The 20,882-nt window shown below is 38.1% G+C and overlaps 1 protein-coding gene across 2 annotated transcripts in view; it reads left to right on the top strand.

Moving 5' to 3' along the window:
- The window catches only part of RNASEH2B (ribonuclease H2 subunit B), a 57,868-nt gene that overhangs the window by 12,935 nt on the left and 24,051 nt on the right, over window positions 1-20,882 (top strand). For both annotated transcript variants that reach the window (XM_038401816.2, XM_038401806.2), the window contains exons 2-5: window positions 3,560-3,631; window positions 5,847-5,954; window positions 9,431-9,507; window positions 14,515-14,632. In XM_038401816.2, the coding sequence (XP_038257744.1) occupies window positions 3,560-3,631; window positions 5,847-5,954; window positions 9,431-9,507; window positions 14,515-14,632 (375 nt within the window). The remainder of the gene's footprint in view (window positions 1-3,559; window positions 3,632-5,846; window positions 5,955-9,430; window positions 9,508-14,514; window positions 14,633-20,882) is intronic.

The following is a 20,882-nucleotide window of genomic DNA, read 5'->3' as shown; positions in this document are numbered from 1 at the left end:
CAGATAATCTTCATCCAAGAATATTAAAGGAATTGGCACCTGAAATTGCAAGCCCATTAGCAAGAATTTTTAATGAATCTGTAAACTCAGGAGTAGTACCGAATGATTGGAGAATTGCTAATATAGTTCCCATTTTTAAGAAAGGAAAAAAAAGTGATCCGGGTAACTACAGGCCAGTTAGTTTGACATCTGTAGTATGGAAGGTCCTGGAAAAAATTTTGAAGGAGAAATTAGTTAAGGACATTGAAGTCAATGGTAAATGGGACAAAATACAACATGGTTTTACAAAAGGTAGATCGTGCCAAACCAACCTAATCTCCTTTTTTGAAAAAGTAACAGATTTTTTTAGATAAAGGAAATGCAGTGGATCTAATTTACCTAGATTTCAGTAAGGCATTTGATACCGTGCCACATGGGGAATTATTAGTTAAATTGGAGAAGATGGGGATCAATATGAACATCAAAAGGTGGATAAGGAATTGGTTAAAGAGGAGACTGCAACAGGTCCTACTGAAAGGCGAACTGTCTGGCTGGAGGGAGGTTACCAGTGGAGTTTCTCAGGGATCGGTTTTGGGACCAATTTTATTTAATCTTTTTATTACTGACCTTGGCACAAAAAGTGGGAGTGTGCTAATAAAGTTTGCAGATGATACAAAGCTGGGAGGTATTGCCAATTCAGAGAAGGATCGGGATATTATACAGGAGGATCTGGATGACCTTATAAACTGGAGTAATAGTAATAGGATGAAATTTAATAGTGAGAAGTGTAAGGTTATGCATTTAGGGACTAATAACAAGAAGTTTAGTTATAAGCTGGGGACGCATCAATTAGAAGTAACGGAAGAGGAGAAGGACCTTGGAGTATTGGTTGATCATAGGATGACTGTGAGCTGCCAATGTGATAGGGCTGTGAAAAAGCTAATGCGGTTTTGGGATGCATCAGGAGAGGTATTTCCAGTAGGAATAAGGAGGTTTTAGTACCATTATACAAGCCACTGGTGAGACCTCACCTAGAATACTGTGTGCAGTTCTGGTCTCCCATGTTTAAAAAGGATGAATTCAAACTGGAGCAGGTACAGAGAAGGGCTACTAGGATGATCCGAGAAATGGAAAACTTGTCTTATGAAAGGAGACTTAAGGAGCTTGGCTTGTTTAGCCTAACTAAAAGAAGGTTGAGGGGAGATATGATTGCTCTCTATAAATATATCAGAGGGATAAATACAGGAAAGGGAGAGGAATTATTTAAGCTCAGCACCAATGTGGACACAAGAACACATGGGTATAAACTGGCCACCAGGAAGTTTAGACTTGAAATCAGATGAAGATTTTTAAGCATCAGAGGAGTGAAGTTTTGGAATATGCTTCCAAGGGAAGCAGTGGGGTCAAAAGATCTATCTGGCTTTAAGATTCTACTTGATAAGTTTATGGAGGAGATGGTATGATGGGATAATGTGATTTTGGTAAGTAATTGATCTTTAAATATTCAGGGTAAATAGGCCTGATCCCCTGGGATGGGATATTAGATGGATGGGATCTGAGTTACCCAGGAAAGAATTTTCTGTAGTATCTGGCTGGTGAATCTTGCCCATATGCTCAGGGTTTAGCTGATTGCCATATTTGGGGTCGGGAAGGAATTTTCCTCCAGGGGAGATTGGAGAGGCCCTGGAGGTTTTTCGCTTTCCTCTGTAGCATGGAGCATGGTTGACTTGAGGGAGACTTCTCTGCTCCTTGAAATCTTTAAACCATGATTTAAGGACTTCAATAGCTCAGACATAGGTGAGGTTTTTCATAGGAGTGGGTGGGTGAGATTCTGTGGCCTGCGCTGTGCAGGAGGTTGGACTAGATGATCAGAATGGTCTCTTCTGACCTTAGTATCTATGAATCTATGAATAGAGGAGGTTTGGAACAAATAGATAAATTAAACAGTAATATGCCACCAGGACCAGTTGGTATTCACCCAAGAGTTCTGAAGAAACTCAGATATGAAAATGCAGAACTACTACCTGTGATATACCTATCACTTAAATCGGCCTCTGCATCAGATAACTGAAGGGTAGCTAATGGAACACCAATTTTTAACAAAGTCCCCAGAGGTGATCCTGGCAATTACAAGTCAGTAAGCCTAACTCGAGTACCAGGAAATTGATTGAATCTCTAGGTCAGAAAAAAATTATCAGGTATATAGATGAACACAATGCGTTGGCTTTTATAAAGGCAAATGCTGTCTCACCAATCTAATAGAATTCTTTGAAGGTGCTGACAAACATGGACAAGGGTGATCCAGTGGATATAGTGTAATTGGACTATCAGAAAGCCTTTGACAAGGTCCCTCACCAAAGGCTTTTAAGCAGAGTATGCAGTCGTGGGATAAGAGGGAAGGTCCTCTCATGAATCAGTAACTGGTTTCAAGCTAGGAAACAAGGGGTATCTGTACAGTGCAATTAGACACTCATGGCTGGCCCATGCCAGCTGACTCAGACTCCCAGGACTCAGGTTAAGGGGCTGTTTAATTGTGGTGTAGATGTTCAGGCTCAGGCCTGAATGTCTGCACCACAATTAAACAGCCCTTTAATCCAAGTACTCTGAGCTTGAGTCAGCTGGTACTGGCCTGTTGTGAGTTTTTAATGACAGTGTAGGCATACCCAAAGGGTAGGAATAAATGGAGAGAGGTAAATAGGAGGGTCCCCAAAGGATCTGTGCTGGGACCAGACTATTCAACATACTTATAAATGATCTGGGAAAGGGGGTAAATGATGAGGTGGCAAAATTTGCAGATGATACAAAATTATTTAAGATAGTTAGGTCCAAAGCTGACTTTGAAGAGTTACCAAGGGATTTCACAGAACTGTGTGACTGTGACAAAATGGCAAATGAAATGTAGTGTTGATGAGGGCAAAGTAGTGCATTTTTGAAAACATAATTCCGACTATACATTCAAAACAAAGATGTCTAAAGGAGTTGTTACTGCATAAGAAAGAGATTGTGGAGGCACTGTGGATAGTTCTCTGAAAACATCCACTGAGTGTGCAGCAGCGGTCAAAGGAGTGGAAAAAAGCTAACAGAATGTTAGGAACCATTAGGAAAGGGATAGAAAACAAAACTGAAAATATCATAACGCCACTGTATAAATCCATGGAACACCCACACCTGCAGTACTATGTGCAGTTTTGGTCACCCCATCTCTAAAGAAGATATATTAGCATATATAAGAGATATTAGGGATGCAATCTCATGCTCTGGATGTCCTTAAACCTCCAATTTCCAAAAGCCGGGCGTGGATGATGAGGGGATGGATGATTGGAAATTGCCCTGTGCTGTCCATTTTCTCTGAAACACTGGCACTTGCCACTGTCATAAGACAGGATACTGGGCTACGTGGCCATTGTTCTTGTCCAGCATGGCCATTCTTGTGTTCTGATGTAATGGACATACTGGGTGGCTTTCAGGGGGAAATTACTGGTATCTGAAAGGTAAATCCAATTAATACAGACAAGTATGTTGGTGAAGTATGATGGGGTGGGAAAGATCTCTCAATTTATAATTTTATAATTCTTTTCAGAGCCTGTTACTGATCTTCCTATGAAACCTGATGGTGGACCTTTATTTACAAGACTGCGTAATCCAAGTACAGGCAAGTTTGCAACAGTTAAGGACATTGTTAATATTATGGTTAATTCTCTCCTTATCTCTACCAGAGAATTAATATTTTGCAAACTGAAATGAGATAGGGTTAATCTCGTGTGCCAGAGATTTTGCTGAGGATGCCATGTAGTTAATTCAGTTAAAACATTTAGGATTTATTTTATAATTTTAATTGGTTGAACTGTTCATCAGAAATATTGGCAGCACAAAAAAGTGGTATATTTCAAATGTGTCTTTTAAATGCATTAGTTTTTTGGGGATACACAGGCCTTTCTTATAAATCCAAATTTAGATTCTTCAGCTAATCACCTATAAAATAAACATTCAGCTAGGAGAGGCTTTTATTACACTTGCCAAACTTTTGAGCCTTTTCATTTTTAACTATGATTTTCTTTTTACTCAGTCCAAAGTGTGGTATCTCTTTTCTTGACAGTAGATGATGATTTACCTTTAATTAGAAACATATTAGAAAAACAAATAATGTAGAAAATTTAATGAACCTCCTTCCAATCTCCAAAACAATCATTTTCTTCTTTGGTTGTATAGCTAGTGTATCTTAAAGCTTCCCTTGTCTACGACTTTCTTTCCATTAAAATATACAGTATTAAACCTTGTTTAGTTTATTTAAACGGAAAATCTTCACATTTAAAGTAGTTTGTTTGAAAAAATCTGGTTCAGGTTATTTCTTCACTCCATAAATTCATTTGCTTTTGGTAGGATCACTGGGTTTTTTAAAATGTCACCACTCACATTTATGACATTAAAACACGTCTGAGAACCTTAATTACAGGTGCAGATAATCTGCTAGTTTCTGCTTTGTGCCTAGGGGAAGAGAGTAGTGAAAGACAAGAGATGCAGAATGGGAAGAGAGTTTATTCTGTTTAAAAATATTCAGAATTTAGCTTCAAAATATAAAGCAATGCACAACTTCTGTCTGCTGTACTGAATTGGCTTTGCAGTTTGTCACCAGAATTGAAAAAAAGTGGCTAAGAATTTATATTTTACCAGGGAAGAAAGTGCTCTCTTTAACTTGTAGAATGAAAAGTGTCGGGGAAGGCTTTTAGAGAAAAACCTTTAAATGTAGTTGTTGACACCGAAGCTGGGAAACTTACTCTAGAATTACCAGAAGCCTATTTAAAGATCTATAATGCGCAAACCTTTGGTTATGTAACCTTATGTATGAGTGCAGGGTCTGAAATAGGAAGAGAAGAAAACACCCTTTTAGCATCTTTTTAGAATATTTGTGTTTTAATAAATAAATTGTTGTCTCCAAATATTGTATAAACACCCATGCAATGTGTGCTCTTGAGTGCTCAGCGAGAACTAACCAAGTCTGCAAAATCATACAACTTCCAAAGCAAAGTCTTGGTGACTTTCCATTATAGTAATGGAGATTGTCAGCTTTGTTCACAATGTATTTGGCATTTGGTAATCAAAACTAATATGGGAGGCATACGAATGATCCATTCCACTTTATCCACGTGAAGCAGTGAGAAGCAGGGGGATTTTGTGAAGGGGCCTAAAACAAAGCAATTTCTGTCATCTCCAAGATTTCAAGTTTCTAATAAAACCCACTTGTTCAGCTCCCTCATTCACCTAATTCATTTAACCCATAATCTCCCTACATCTATACCAACACACAAAAATAAATGACAAACAACAAAATGCAAATGCATCTGATGAAGTGAGCTGTAGCTCACGAAAGCTTATGCTCTAATAAATTTGTTAGTCTCTGAGGTGCCACAAGTCCTCCTTTTTTTTGCGAATACAGACTAACACGGCTGCTACTCTGAAACAACAAAATGGCACTTAAAAGAGTTGAGACTCTCATTCCCTATCCCTGTGTCAGATAACTCCGAGACAGACACAAAGAAAGAAAAGGGAAATTCTCTCTATCACCACCCCCTCCCGTACAGACAAAAGCTAATTTCTTGTGTGATCTGATTTGGGTTTGAATCAAAGGCTTTGCATTGTAAGATGAACTATTCACACTTCTTATTTATTCAAAATTGAGTAGGGATTATAGAGCTGGTAAATGAACATCTGTATATAATAGTTTTCTTTGTCTAAGCTTTCTTTGTAGTTACAGTGTGTGGAGAATGTATGTATGTTTATGTATATATTAGGCACGTTCTTCAGACATATTGGATGGTCTTTTGATTTTCATGAAAGCTTACAAATACAAACCAGATTTCTTTTAACAGGGGAAGCTGCCCTCTACTTATTCAATAGCAGTGCACAGCAGCTGTTTGAAGTAAAAGCTTTTCATGAAGAATATCGTTCTTGGTTTATAGGTCAGGCTGTTCAACATGGTGAGTAACATAGTGTTTCCCCTCCCTTACCCCTAAGTGTAACTAATATTCATACATTTCCCCCCGATAAATTTACTGGTGTATCTCTTAATTTTAGAGTCCAGTCACACAGTATCTCCACCTTCTGAGGCACTCACATGCCATCTGGATTTAGCCAGGGGTGGGGCTTTGTGGTTTCTTAGAAGACTGCATTTGGCAGCCTCAATTAGACAGATGTTCATGTGTCTTGAAAAAAATCAAATTGTAGTAAACTCAAGTGCCACAAAATATTTAGCTTTCCTTGTCAATCAACCTGACAAGTCCTCAGGGAACATATGTATATTTTAAATTTAGGGAATAAAGCATAAATGGACCCACTTATTTTAGCAATAAAATATAGTTTCAGACATTGAAACATTTGGTCCCTCTTCCTTTAACCTACCATTCTGGTTCCTAGAAAAGCTTTGGGATCTCAAGCTGATGGTTCTTTTTCTGAGGCTGGTATTTAGGAATTTCATCACCTGGAGCAAGTTCCCCTATTTATTCACAGCCCTCTCATCTCCTAGTCTATCTTTTTAAATAGAAGGCAGACAACTTTCTGTACCTTCTCACCAAGGATCTAACAATGTTTTTATCAATGAGGATGTCACTAGAGAAACGTTTCTTGCCCAGTCAATTACTGCATCCTATTTTATTTGATTTCTTTTCCCTAGAAAAAGTATCATTTAATGATAGGGGAACACACAATTTTCTAAAAACTGTATATCTTCTTTAATTGTATTATCTCTAGGTGTGTGTTTAATTCTAAATTTCCTTTGCACAGGTGCATGTAGGAATAACCAGACTGCAAGTAATGCTGCTATAAGCTTTGATTTTCTGTGGGTGGGTGTTGAGCCGACCGGAGCGTGCATGCTTTATGCTGCTGATTCTATTGAATTTTCTATGTCTCTTCTCCTCCCACCTTCTGCGTTGGCCCCTGAGAAATAGCTGTCCTCAGAAACCATCACCTGCATTTTGTTTAGAAGCCTGGAAAGGTGTTCCTAATTTCTTTGAGTGCTGCAGGGGCATGTATAAAATTAACTCCTGTATCTCTGAAAAAGTTATTCTTCTGAAGATAATTCTCCAGCTTTTTGTTTTTGTTTGAGTATTCTAACTATGTATAAGTCCAAAATTCATTAGTTTTTCAGTTCCTGTAAAATGGGTCCGTGTTAAACTTAGTTTTGTTAGTGAGCCTTTCAGGTTCCTGAGTGGAGTTTCCCTGTCTTTTCTCCCATTTGTCTGACATATCGGTACTTCTGCCATGGAATCTCTGCTTCTGGATTTCCTGCATCCCCTGAAAGAGGAGCTTACTCTAATTCCCTATAATTCATGTTACCTTCTCTTGTTTGGCTTTTTTTTTCTTTATATCCCACTGCTCATGCAAATGCACTACCTGGAAGGTGGGTTGAACTGCCTCTCAAGCAGTAACGTATTTGTTGTGGCTCTTAATGATCTAGACTACAGAAACTGCTGTATGAAAAACATAACATTACCTCCCTTTGTAGCCAGCATGTCATCTTCACAGCATTCTCCATCTTCAGCTGTTCCAGAAACTTAGACCTGATCTACACCTAAAACATAGGTTGACTTAGCTACGTTGCTCAGGAGTGTGAAAAATTAAGCCTACCAAAACTCCGGTTTAGACGGATAGGTTGACAGAAGAATTCCGTCAAACTAGCTACTGGCTCTCAAGGGGGTGGATTGACTACAGCACTGCAGCTCTGCCATTGTAGCACTTGTAGTGTAGACATATCCTGAGTTTCTTGCTGACTTCCAAAGGCCTGTCTTTCCTTCTGCCTTTTTATAATTTATTTTTAAATATTTAATGATGATCTCATTGTTTGGATTTTTCTCATATTTTCCAAGTGACAGTAATGCATTACTAGACTCATTGCTACTGAAAATGTTTTTACGGGAACAAAAGTGTGTAGAGAAATAGAAATACGTTCAGAATTCTGACAGGTTTCAGAGTAGCAGCCGTGTTAGTCTGTATTCGCAAAAAGAAAAGTAGTACTTGTGGCACCTTAGAGACTAACAAATTTATTTGAGCATAAGCTTTCGTGAGCTACAGCTCACTATGCTCAAATAAATTTGTTAGTCTCTAAGGTGCCACAAGTACTCCTATTCAGAATTCTGTGTCCCCAAAATACAAAAAAGCGTCTTTAAAAATAAAATTGCTTTCTCAGTGCTGTGGTGGTACTTTACAGCCGTCAGATTAAAAAGTACCAATGACAAGGAATAGATGACTGTAAGATAGAACTTGGGGAATGAGGTTTCTTACTTATTTAGTGATCTTACTCTAAAATGGAGAAGATTTGGAAATAAATATGCAAATTAATTAAAGACATCACACATTATAATTTACCATTGGGACTGTTGGTTCTGTTGTTAGGTCTTCCATTGGAAAATCAACACTTTTTGAAATATGAACATAAATTATTAGTTGTAAGCCAAATGATTCTCCAATAACCTGATCTTGATTTAGCAAGATTTAGGAAATACAAAATGGGAAAAGTATGTTAAAATTTCATTCCCTCTTAGTGAATTAAAACAAAAACCTCCCTCTAGCTGTCAAGTCCATATATCTATACTCATTTTTGGTTTTCTAATGTCAAATGGTTATCAATTATTAGATCTTATCTCATTAATTTCTTTCATGTTACATTGTTGTTTTCAATTATCTATACTGAAGGCTCTGTTAATTGAAGGCCCCACCCTGAAATTGGTATATATTATTAAACATACGCACTGGGCCATATTCTCTGGTCTACTAAGTTCACTTTAAGAAAAGGAGTACTTGTGGCACCTTAGAGACTAACAAATTTATAAGTGAGCTGTAGCTCATGAAAGCTTATGCTCAAATAAATTTGTTAGTCTCTAAGGTGCCACAAGTACTCCTTTTCTTTTTGTGAATACAGACTAACACGGCTGCTACTCTGAAACCTAAGTTCACTTTGTGTCACATAAGAAACCAACAGAGAATTCCCCCATGCAGAGGGAATCTCTGGCCATTGTAAAACACGCAGAATTCAGCTACAACTTCTCTTTTGCTTCCTACTGCAGAGCTTTCTGCCTGATGTAAGTGGGGAAAGGGCCACAGCAGAGCGAGGCCTCGTTATGCCTGATTCTCTGCTGATGGAAGGGATTTCCCCTGCAGTGTGCATTGAAGCTAGCCCCCTGTAGCTTTAAGTTACACAAGGACTAGGGGGGAGAGCAGAATCATTGAGCTATAGTCAGCTTCCTATCAAGACACTTGTTCTACTGTATTTTAATATGGCTTAGGCACAATTAAGAATTAAGCCTTCTTATATTAAGGCATTTATAAAACAAAATAACAGAATTTACTTAACTGCTCCATGAAAATGCTGCAACCCCATCAGTAAAATTAAAAGGAAATAATCAATCTGCCTATGTTATGCTTCTGAGAATAAAATGTTCTTTCATCTTTCTGTCCATAGATGGACGCCTATTGTTTGCAACACCAATGGATCCTTTATTTCTGGTGCTTTTCTACCTCATAAAGGCAGAGAAAGAGGTAAGTGTCCTTGATTCTGGCATTAGAAATTTTATTTATTTATTACTATTTATTACTTTATTTTCTCTAAAAGTTATTTTAATTCTTTAAAGTGGGACTCCCACACTAAATGAATATTGCATTATATTTCATTGAAGCATAAATACATGTCCCAGACAGGTTGTTGTCATCTTTGCCACTGTTGTTTGGTGATTAGAGATGTGTTGTCAGTAAAGGATGTTATAGTTATTTGACTTTGATGTAAGCCTTATTTTTCTCTCTGCTCATAATTATCTAAAAAATTTTCCATTTCATTTGAAATGTTCCATTCTTGGTCTCATCCCAAAGGTGAATATTTTGGAAAGTTTGAGATGAATTCATTCATCCATTTTTGATTATGGAAAGTGAGGGAAACAAAAATACTTTTACCACTCTAGGAAAATGTGAAGATGCTGCTTTGCTCGTTCATGAGTTTAAAAATGACTGACCTTCACAAGTTGAAATTTCCACATGTCTAGTCCTTACTGAGGACTAATCTCTAAGCCAGTTTGCCTAACTAAATATAAAAATTAAAAAAACAAGCTGAATTATAATCATTGGAAAAATCCGTTTTGTGACTGCTCAGCTCAAGATTTCCCTCTAAAATTTGAGTTAAGTTTTTGGCTTCAGTCAAACAAAGCACTTAAACACATGCTTAAGTACTTTGCTGGATTTGGGCCGGTTGTTTAGTACTTTGTGGGATTCATAGATTCCAAGGTCAGAAGGAACCATTATGATTGTCTAGTCTACCTCTTGTCTAACATGGGCCATAGAACATCCCTGAAAACATTTCTAGAGCATATTTTTTTAGAAAATATCCATTCTTTGATTTAAAAATTGTCAGTGATGAAGAATCCACCATGACCTTTCGTAAATTGTTCCAATGGTTAATTATTCTCACTGTTAAAAATGTACACCTTATTTCCAGTCTGAATTTGTGTAGCTTCAACTTTGAGCCACTGGGGTTGTGCTATACCTTTCTCTGCTAGATTGAAGAGATCATTATCAAATATTTGTTCCTGTGAAGGCACTTGTCGACTTAATCAAGTCACTCGTTAACCTTTTATTTAAGCTAAATAGATTGACATCCTTGACTCTGTTGCTGTCAGGCATGTTTTATAATCCTCTAATTATTCCTGTGGCTCTTTTCTGAACCTTCTCCAGTTTACCAATATCCTTCTTGAATTGATGGCACCAGAACTGGATATAGTATTCAAGCAGCAGTCACACCAGTGCCAAATACATAGGTAAAATAGCCTCTCTACACTTATTCAAGATTCCCCTGTTTATGCATCCAAGGATTGCATTAGCCCTTTTTTGCCACAGGGTTGTACTGGGAGTTTATGATCAGCTGATTTTCCAGCATGACTCCCAAATCTTTTTCAGAGTCACTGCTTCCCTGGATAGATTCCCCCCATCCTATAAGGATGGCCTACATTCTTTGTTCCTAGAAATTGATTCCTATGAGTCCCTGTGACTGTGGTACCTGGAGGAGCTACACCGAGAATGCTTATTCAGGGCAAACTGCAAAGATTAGGGCAGACAATCCCCAAAACTGGTGGTTTATTCTATAATTAGATTTCACCAAACCAGTAACCAAACAATTTCTGTAATACCTTACTGGTTACCAAGAAACCAAAATATAGTCCCTTTTAAGCAATCCAGCCTTTGGCTCCCACCCAGACAGCCAAGTCTAATATAGTGACGGTTACTAAAAACCTTATTCACCATATATAAAGTTCTGCCAATCGCAAGAGACCAGACGCATTGCCCACCAGGTCAATGAATATTTCATATCTCACCCACACTTACAGCCAGTTCTTATTAACTACATTTAAGATTTATTAATAAAAAGAAAGAAGAGAATTGTTATGGTTAAAAGATCAATATACATACGGATATGAGTAAAGTTCTTTATGAGTAAAGTCTGTTTCATTGCAGAGATGGTGAGGCTGCTGATCTGCAAAAGTTCTTTTAGAATCAGTTCAATAGGTTATAGTCCCATAGGCAGTCCATGTGCAGAGCTTGTTCAAATTCTCCCATTAGAATTTCAGGATGGATCCAGAGTAACCTGGAGACCTCAGTCCTGTGCGCTTAGACTTACCTCGTCAAAGTTTAAGCAGATCTGAGATAAGATAAGGATCAGGCCCAGGTCTTTTCTTATAGCTGAACCAGCCATGGTCACAGCAGGGCCTTTCTTGGATGACGAATAGCTAATGTATATTGTTGCTTTGAAGCTAATCTCTTTTCCTGGTTACTAGTTGTATTCATTATCATAATTAACCATTCAAACAGTTCACAGGTAGTTTACTTATGTGGAATTTACAAGTTTCAAAGAAAAATGAAGCCAATAATATTTATTAAACTACAAGTCCCATCTAGATGATAATATCCCTTTTTGATCTCTGAATCAATAGAATACAGTAATGAATCATTACAGATAGAAACAGAATTTTAGCATCTACAAGCAAATTAGATCCGAGGGGTAGCCGACAAAGTGGGTATTTACCCACGAAAGCTTATGCTTCAATACGTCTGTTTAATCTATAAGGTTCCTTAGACCACATTGTTAAACTTCTAACAAGATATAGATAAACACAGACCAATACAATTATTATCTATTCTTGTTCTCTAACAGTATAAGCAAACATATCAGAGTTTCTAGTCTACTTAACATGCCTTTGATAACTATCTACAGGGATCAGAGTAGCAGCCGTGTTAGTCTGTATTCGCAAAAAGAAAAGGAGTACTTGTGGCACCTTAGAGACTAACAAATTTATTTGAGCATAAGCTTTCGTGAGCTACAGCTCACTTCATCGGATGCATTTGGTGGAAATCTACAGGGAATCTACAGGGAATGACCCTGTTCATCATTTCAGTACCTTCTGTTGAGTTGTTATGGGTTATACCAGTCAATCAGTCTGTCAGTGTCACACTGCACTGCACAGGACTCAAAGAGGGAGAAAAATTAAAATTAATATATATGAAACACCTCCAAACATGACCTAAAATAACTTTAAAATACTACCATTTTAAAGTAATTGTCACCCTGCAGGGCCAGAAGTGAATGCTAGTACCCATCTGGAAACAGAGAATCTCCTCTTTCTTGTCATTATAGAGCACCTGAGTCTAGGCCTGTAGAGCTGAGAGGTATTGGAGTTTGAACTGATAAGCAGCTGTTTGTGTAGGACTGAATAGTGCCTTTCCTGAGCCAGGAGTAGATGCAACTTTTGTGGGGAACCCACATGTTTGTGGGAAGGAGAAGGAAACATTTCTATGGCAGGTTGATCTTAAAGAAAAAAGGTGGCTATTTGAAGTAGTTACAGGGGTTAGAATGGTTTCAGAGTAGGAGCCGTGTTAGTCTATATTTGCAAAAAGAAAAGGAGTACTGGAATTTGCAGATTATGGGCAAAGGGATGGTTAAGTAATCCAAGGCAGATAATAAATGAATTGATCACATGGTTCTGCAAAGTCTCATGTGTAATTTAAAAGTACAATACATCAGGAAGAATAGAAAAATGCACTTAATTAGTTAATATAATCTCTGGTCCATGAGCCAAAGGACACTAGCTTATCTAACTGGAAGAATTTAAATGCCACTCTTCATTCATGCCAGATGGAGGCAGTAAATTAGGTTTACTTATCTGAAAGGCTTCTCTTTCCTTCAGTACCTATTTCTTGTTTCTCCCTCCAAGATTCCCTGCTACTGTGTCACGGAAGAAAAAGTATATGGATGGGAGAGAATTATTTTCATTGTGCTTTTAAGTAGTGGATTGAGGATACACAATCTTACTTTTATGCATTTTCTTCTAGCAGTCAACACCTGCTTGATATTTCTAACCAGTAATTTAACCTATATTGTGTTGGAAATGTTTCATCATTTTATGATAAAGGGTAACCATAAACATGTTTGCTTTATGGTATTGCAGTCCATCCCAGTCTTATAGTAGTCCACATTCTTATAAACAATTACAGAAGAATACTTTCAATGGCTTTCCATGAACCACACTTCTTTCAGATTTGGTTGCCTTTTGAAAACCTTATCCACAGATTAATTTTAATATACATTTATTTTTTTACTCTTATAATCATTTTCTTCTTTTGATTTTTACATCTACTTTTTTCTGCGCTAGAAACAAATATGAAATCCTTTGTTTTGTACCTTGTAAATTTCAGTTGGTTGTTTTATGAATTCTCTGATTGCTCCAATGAGATTATTCTCTAATAATGAATGTGGTTTACCGAAGTGTTACTGACCAGCATAATGACTTCAGTTTTGGCCCCCCGAGACCATTCACTCTAAGGATGGAGAGCTAACTGAGCCTTTGTACTGATATGCTCGGGGAGATTTCCAAAGGGAAAGCTGCCAGTTGTGCCAAACTGTGCTGAATAATTATGCATTGTAATGTCTGGCAAAGGCAAGATTTGTTTGATGGTTCTGTCGTGTACAGTGCTATTTAAGCTGTGCCAAAACCACTTTATGTAAGACTTCAGGCCAAACTGGAACTCACTTTCCAGAGGTGAAAGGTTAGTACTATGTTTCTTAAGATGCACTGCTCCTCTGAGATTCCTCTTTATGGAAGGGAAAAAAGCAAAATTTTAATGAAAATTATGATGCTGAATTTAATCCAGCAGGTTGTATCTAGAAAAGCTGTTGGCACACATTAACTACTGTAACATGCTGTCATCTTCCAAAGTAAACCCTCTGTACTTTGCATTTGTTTGTCTCCATGATATTTTAAAACTGGACCTTTTAAAGTACACTAATTGAAAAGTTCAGTACTTTGTAAGTATTTACGGTTTTGAAATCTTTCTTCATAGTTTGTTGCTCTGTAAACAGTTTATGAATATGTTGTGGTTCTGCTAGCAATCCAGTCTTTGTAATCCTTGTTTTAAGGCTCTAGCCATAAAAAAAATTTAATGGCTTATTATATTTTTGCTGTTGTTGACAGTAATGTTTCTATAATCCCTTTGATTTTTTTTTTTCAGCAAGGAAAGTTCCAACCACTGGATCAAGTTGTGGTTGATTCAGAATTTTCTAGCTGTACGATGTTGCTACAGAGTGCAAGAGTTATGGACTCACTACATCATGTGATAGAAGAAAAAGGTACACGATTTTGGATATCAGTTTAGCTAACAGACTAATACTTCAGATAATATTGGTGAATTTATTTGTTTCAGTTGACCTCTGCACAGTGGGACTAGAAGCCACTCTGCTGCCTAGCCTACAGCACCATGCACTGGCTTTTACGCCTTGTTTCACCAAGCATCTTTGGTGTGCCAATGTAATCTGCCACATGTCCTGCTGCATTTTATTATTGGAATCCATTCATGTAGTTGATCAGTCTCCTAAATTTGCAAAAAGTTTTCCTTCCATAAAGTAACTGCCATGTTTGGCAAATTAAGCCTTTCTCTTTTGTTTATAACTTGTATCTCAGTTACAGCTCTATTTTTTTTAATTTTTTTTTTTTACCGTGTGCATGTATGTGCATTTCTGTGATTGCAGCTGTAACCACCACAACTGCAGTAAATTCAGGGATCCACAAAGAGTGCTTTCTCAGTAGAGGAGGGGTCTAACTAAAGGTTAATCAAAACTGTACTCTACTGAAAGACTTGACTTTTAAAAGTGCGAGTTTATGCTGAAAAGTGACTATGATAATAGCACCACCATGCTCATCATTTTGTGTGTTTAGAGTTGTATCTGTTGATTTTAGCAATAATTTTTTTTTATTGCTTTTATTCCGGTGGTTGGGCTGTTTTTGCCAAGTTATGAGTGAATGAGCTGGATTTTATTCCTTTTGCATCAGCAACAGAATTGTTTACTCAGTTATACTTGTATATTGCAGTTGCACAGGTATTGCTGAAGGCCTAATTGAGCATATAGAGGCTCTGTTACTTTGGGTGATACGTGTGATAGAAGGAACCTAGCTTGTGTTTACATCCCAGGCTGAGTGTGCAGGGTTGGCAAGTAGAACACCAGCTTTTCACATATAAATGTTTGGTCTGAAAAACATTGAGACAATAAACATGTAACCCCCTCAATGTCATTGGCTCAGAGTAGAACTGCACTTTAGTGATTGTTTAAGTTTAAGGAATGATGTTAGAAATGGTCTTTATTTCGGTATTTTAAAAGGTGTTGCACTTGGCTGAAATTATATACTGCAGCTCTAAATTAGTAGCATACAGTTCTACCATTTGATATTAAAAATGATATATCATTAAAGTTGTAAAAGGAATCCAAGTGGTTCCCTTATCCTGTGAGCAATATCTCTTTTTTTTTTGTTGGTGAGTATCGCATGGGTGTTGGAGTGACTGTTTTGCCAGGTGGTCCACTAAGGAGCAGTGGCACCAGTGTCCCCTGTGAATTACCAGTACGGTATATGAAGAGTAAGCAGGCCCAAGCTGGGATGGGGAAAAGGGAGAATGAATGGCTGTGAGAAGTATTTCAGGAAAGGAGAAGAGACAACCCAAGTTCCTGCAGTTTTGCATAAGCTTATAGTATGGTGTTAAAATTAAGTAAAAAGAAAAATTTATTTTAAAAAAGTCAGCAGTTGTCTGCTATTGTAAGCTTTGTTCTGAAAGGGGTGCTTGGTGATAAACTGTATTAAAGAAAACCTGAAATAACTCCATCAGTCAAGGGTATACACATACTATCCTTGATCTTTACACAGAATTCCCATTGATATTATTGGGAGTTTGTGTCAGTTGAGGACAACATATGGCCCTAAATGTTTGTTAGATACATTTAAATACATGGCTTTTTTCATAGCACAGATTGGCAGACATGGAAAAGAGGCTTCATAATTCATAGCAATGTCATCTGAAAATTTAAGACTTGTAAAAATCCCAAAAGGTCCTGCACTGACCTCCTGACTGAATGGAGAGGGTAATCATTCAAGAAGGATACAGAAGCTGGAGAAAACAGAATCTTCCACATTGGCCTTCTTTTTCCATTAAAAAAAAATCAACCAGATTTTCTATTTCTGTACTGTGTAGAGCACCTACAAGGCACTAAGGTATGCGAACAAGAAGGCTTGTTTGAACCAATTCCTGCTAGCCATGGCAGGCTGCAGTTGTCACTTTGGGAGGGAAGATTTAGGCAGTGTTACAAGGATAACTACCAAAGAATTGAAAAGTAACAATGGAACAGTAAGTACCACAAACAGAAGAAAACTAAAAACTTATTGTTTCATGTAACTTAACAGTAACCTGGAGAGGCATGTTGAACTTTTAGGGAACCGGATATATTCTCACAATATGAGATGATGTTGTGTCCTGTATGGGTAAGGGGTGTATTGCATGTGTTCAGCCATTTCTTCCTAAAAAGCTTCATTTGAACATAAAGTAGGACTTGCTTCCATTGAAAATAGTCATGTTTATTGCAATGAGCAAGCAGGACCAAAGGAGAATATACTGATAACACAGGTTTCAGAGTAGCAGCCGTGTTAGTCTGTATTCGCAAAAAGAAAAGGAGTACTTGTGGCACCTTAGAGACTAACAAATTTATTAGAGCATAAGCTTTCGTGAGCTACAGCTCACTTCATCGATCCGATGAAGTGAGCTGTAGCTCACGAAAGCTTATGCTCTAATAAATTTGTTAGTCTCTAAGGTGCCACAAGTACTCCTTTTCTTTTTACTGATAACACAGTTACTACCTATGTGTTGAGACCAGGAATGCTGAATGGATACTGACTGACTGTAGCCAGAAATGAGAGGATTTAATTATAAAGCAAGGGTGGAAGGAGATTAGATTTCTATCTTCCTTAGGCTCAGCCTGGTGACGAAGATGAAAGAAATTCTGGGACACAACGTAAACTTTCATTAAGAAAGGAGAAAGTGTCCTTACTATTCCCAGTTACATGTACAACGAATAAAGTAACCCAGCTGTGGGCCTGACCAGAAACCTGTGCTTAGCTTGCGAAAGAGGGTAAACGACTAAAGAAATGATATACACGTCAAAGGATGAAAGCAGGAAGCCTTGTCTATAGAGGCCTTTCAGTGGTAGTTGAAGGTGCACAGCATCTCACAGGATTGGGTCCTGGGTCAGCACTCAGATTTACCGTTCTGAGTTGCAGATTATTTTGTTTGGTTTCAAAACTAACTCTTCAGAAAGGCTTACATTGCACATAGTTTTAGCAGATATGTATGACTGTTTACTTTAGAGCTAGATTGTGAGTTTGGACACAGCCTAGACAAAGGGGTGGTGCAAAATCTGCACTACCCCAGGAGTAACCCTAGAAGGCACTGTGTGACACACACATACGCCTCAAGGTCAGTGTTTCTCCACACTTCTTCCTTGCTCTGGAGTGGTAGTAATTTTACTGCTGGTTTGTACCAAAAGTAAATTACAGTCCCCTCAGTCCCTCCTCCACGCTGGTCAGCAAGTGAAGGAGGAGAAGCCAAGGTTCTATCCACCTACTCCACTGAGGGAATAACTGGTTTACTCCTGAGCCACCCAGACTAGGAAGTCTGTGTAGGGGTAATTAAGGGGGGGTGGGTTACTCCCTTGCATGGATGCCTAGTACAAATCGCAGTGTAGCCCTTAGGAAATCATTGGTTTTTTTTAATTTCATAGCAAAAATATAATAGTGGTTACCATAAAAAGTTGTTCTTTCTTAACCTTATCTCAGTGTTAGTTCTGTAAATAATAATGCAGTTATAGTACAACAAAGCAACTTCTGGGAAGCTCCTTTATTCCTTTAGACAAATGGGAATTATTTACTTTTGTTTATATATAAAATGTATATAATTTTATATAATGTATAGCCATTTCAGCAACTGGCACAAACTCTGAAAGCCAGCATCTTTATATTTTGTTTTGAAATATGTAAAAATGCAGTTGACTTTAATTCAGTGTTTTTTTATACACCGTTCTTAGTCATAACCGTTTATGGGTCTCCAAGTGCTGCTTGTCCCATTTGTGTCTGTTCTATGGATTGTATCTTGGAGCAAGGACTTTAGCTATTTTTTCTCTTTTACAGCAGCACACACATAGAATCATAGAATCATAGAATATCAGGGTTGGAAGGGACCCCAGAAGGTCATCTAGTCCAAACCCCCTGCTCAAAGCAGGACCAAGTCCCAATTAAATCATCCTAGCCAGGGCTTTGTCAAGCCTGACCTTAAAAACCTCTAAGGAAGGAGATTCTACCACCTCCCTAGGTAACGCATTCCAGTGTTTCACCACCCTCTTAGTGAAAAAGTTTTTCCTAATATCCAATCTAAACCTCCCCCATTGCAACTTGAGACCATTACTCCTCGTTCTGTCATCTGCTACCATTGAGAACAGTCTAGAGCCATCCTCTTTGAAACCCCCTTTCAGGTAGTTGAAAGCAGCTATCAAATCCCCCCTCATTCTTCTCTTCTGCAGACTAAACAATCCCAGCTCCCTCAGCCTCTCCTCATAAGTCATGTGCTCTAGACCCCTAATCATTTTTGTTGCCCTTCGCTGTACTCTTTCCAATTTATCCACATCCTTCTTGTAGTGTGGGGCCCAAAACTGGACACAGTACTCCAGATGAGGCCTCACCAGTGTCGAATAGAGGGGAACGATCACGTCCCTTGATCTGCTCGCTATGCCCCTACTTATACATCCCAAAATGCCATTGGCCTTCTTGGCAACAAGGGCACACTGCTGACTCATATCCAGCTTCTCGTCCACTGTCACCCCTAGGTCCTTTTCCGCAGAACTGCTGCCGAGCCATTCGGTCCCTAGTCTGTAGCGGTGCATTGGATTCTTCCATCCTAAGTGCAGGACCCTGCACTTATCCTTATTGAACCTCATTAGATTTCTTTTGGCCCAATCCTCCAATTTGTCTAGGTCCTTCTGTATCCTATCCCTCCCCTCCAGCGTATCTATCACTACATGAATATGTAACAAATACACTTGGGGCTATTAATCACGTCTCACGTTTCCTTTCCACTAACCCACTACTCGCTTGTCATTCAAATCTCTCTTAAAGACTTACTTTGTCTAGTGTTCACAAGAATTACTGATATTATGACTAATGCATTTTTAAAAGAACCTAGTACTTCTCTACTACGGCCTCTCATTGCTCTGTATACTTTGCCTTATTTGAGAATAAGCTTCTTGAGGCAAGACGTATTTCTGTTGTGGATGGCACTGAATATGGTAGTGGTGCTTAACAAATAAAAAAAAAAAGCATAACTGGCACTGGGAATCTGGGTGGTAAATTCTGAACCTAGAGCACTGATAGTTTACACTTGCTGGGCTAACATTAAGAAGTCCCCCTGCCTGGCACCCAGCAGCCAGGGCACTGAAGCAGTCAGAGTTCTGTTTCTGTGTAAAAACCACACTGCACTTGCATTCACCTGCTTCGTTGGTAGAGGAAGTTACTTCTTTCTGTTCACTAGATCTGGGTGAGGAAGATTGTTTCAAAATAAGTTCATGTATGAGGGAGACACTATGATAGAAAAGGATTAATAGAGGGTTATGAACTTCAGTTTGTGAGTGTTACTCTTTGTTTCATTTTGCAAGGCAAAAGTTGCACTGTGATCTTGTCTGATGTGATTAATATGAAGAGCCAAAAAAACTTACCTGATTAGAATAACTAAGTAATATTGCCAAGCTTATATTCCCAAAAGGTAGGAAAAAAGGGGCCATATGAGTTTCTGAGTTATGGAAAGCACTGAGAAAATAGATGTTAAAATGTGCTTTAGGCAGTTTGCTCAACAATACATCAGGGAAACTTCCAAGTCTACATAGCGATTACCCAATTGCTGAACATATTATTTAATTGTAGAACCACTTATATTCCATTTGTATTTCTCAAACCCAATCTTTCCAGATGTCTCAGACCAGTTTTATAGGCACCAGACACATTAGGGAAAAAAGCCTTTCCAATATATTCTCATATTATCAAACATAGTCGCTAACTCTCACCAATATCAAATGTGGATTACATGTAAAATCCATGTTCCAGTATTGAATCCTTTTGTCAGCAGTTTGACTTTCACAACTCATTTCAATTCTTCAGAGGTCTCAAATATTGTCAGTTCCTAGTATTTAATAGTACAAACTGTCAAGTGCATAAAATACTTTCAAACAAAGTGATCTCTGAAGGGTTCAATGTAATTATTTTTCATGTTTTAATGACAATGGCTTCACAATTCTACATTTCCTTCCCTAACTGAGTCACTCTGATTCATGCTGTTTGGAGATTCTGCCTGGAAATCTGGACTTGAACTATTTTTCAACATGGATTTGGGGAGGGTGGTAAGAGGGTGTCCTCTCCTCGAACTTTCTCAGATAAGGGAAATCCAAAAATTGTACATTATATTCTTGGACCAAAATCATGTTAGTTTCTTTGAGCAACTAACAGGTTCGTGTATCCCTT

This window comes from Dermochelys coriacea, chromosome 1 (assembly GCF_009764565.3).
Source record: "Dermochelys coriacea isolate rDerCor1 chromosome 1, rDerCor1.pri.v4, whole genome shotgun sequence".
Classification (NCBI taxonomy): Eukaryota; Metazoa; Chordata; order Testudines; family Dermochelyidae; genus Dermochelys; species Dermochelys coriacea.
The sequence above is the reverse complement of the archived record's forward strand: the minus strand, read 5'-3'. Positions and strand labels throughout refer to the sequence as shown.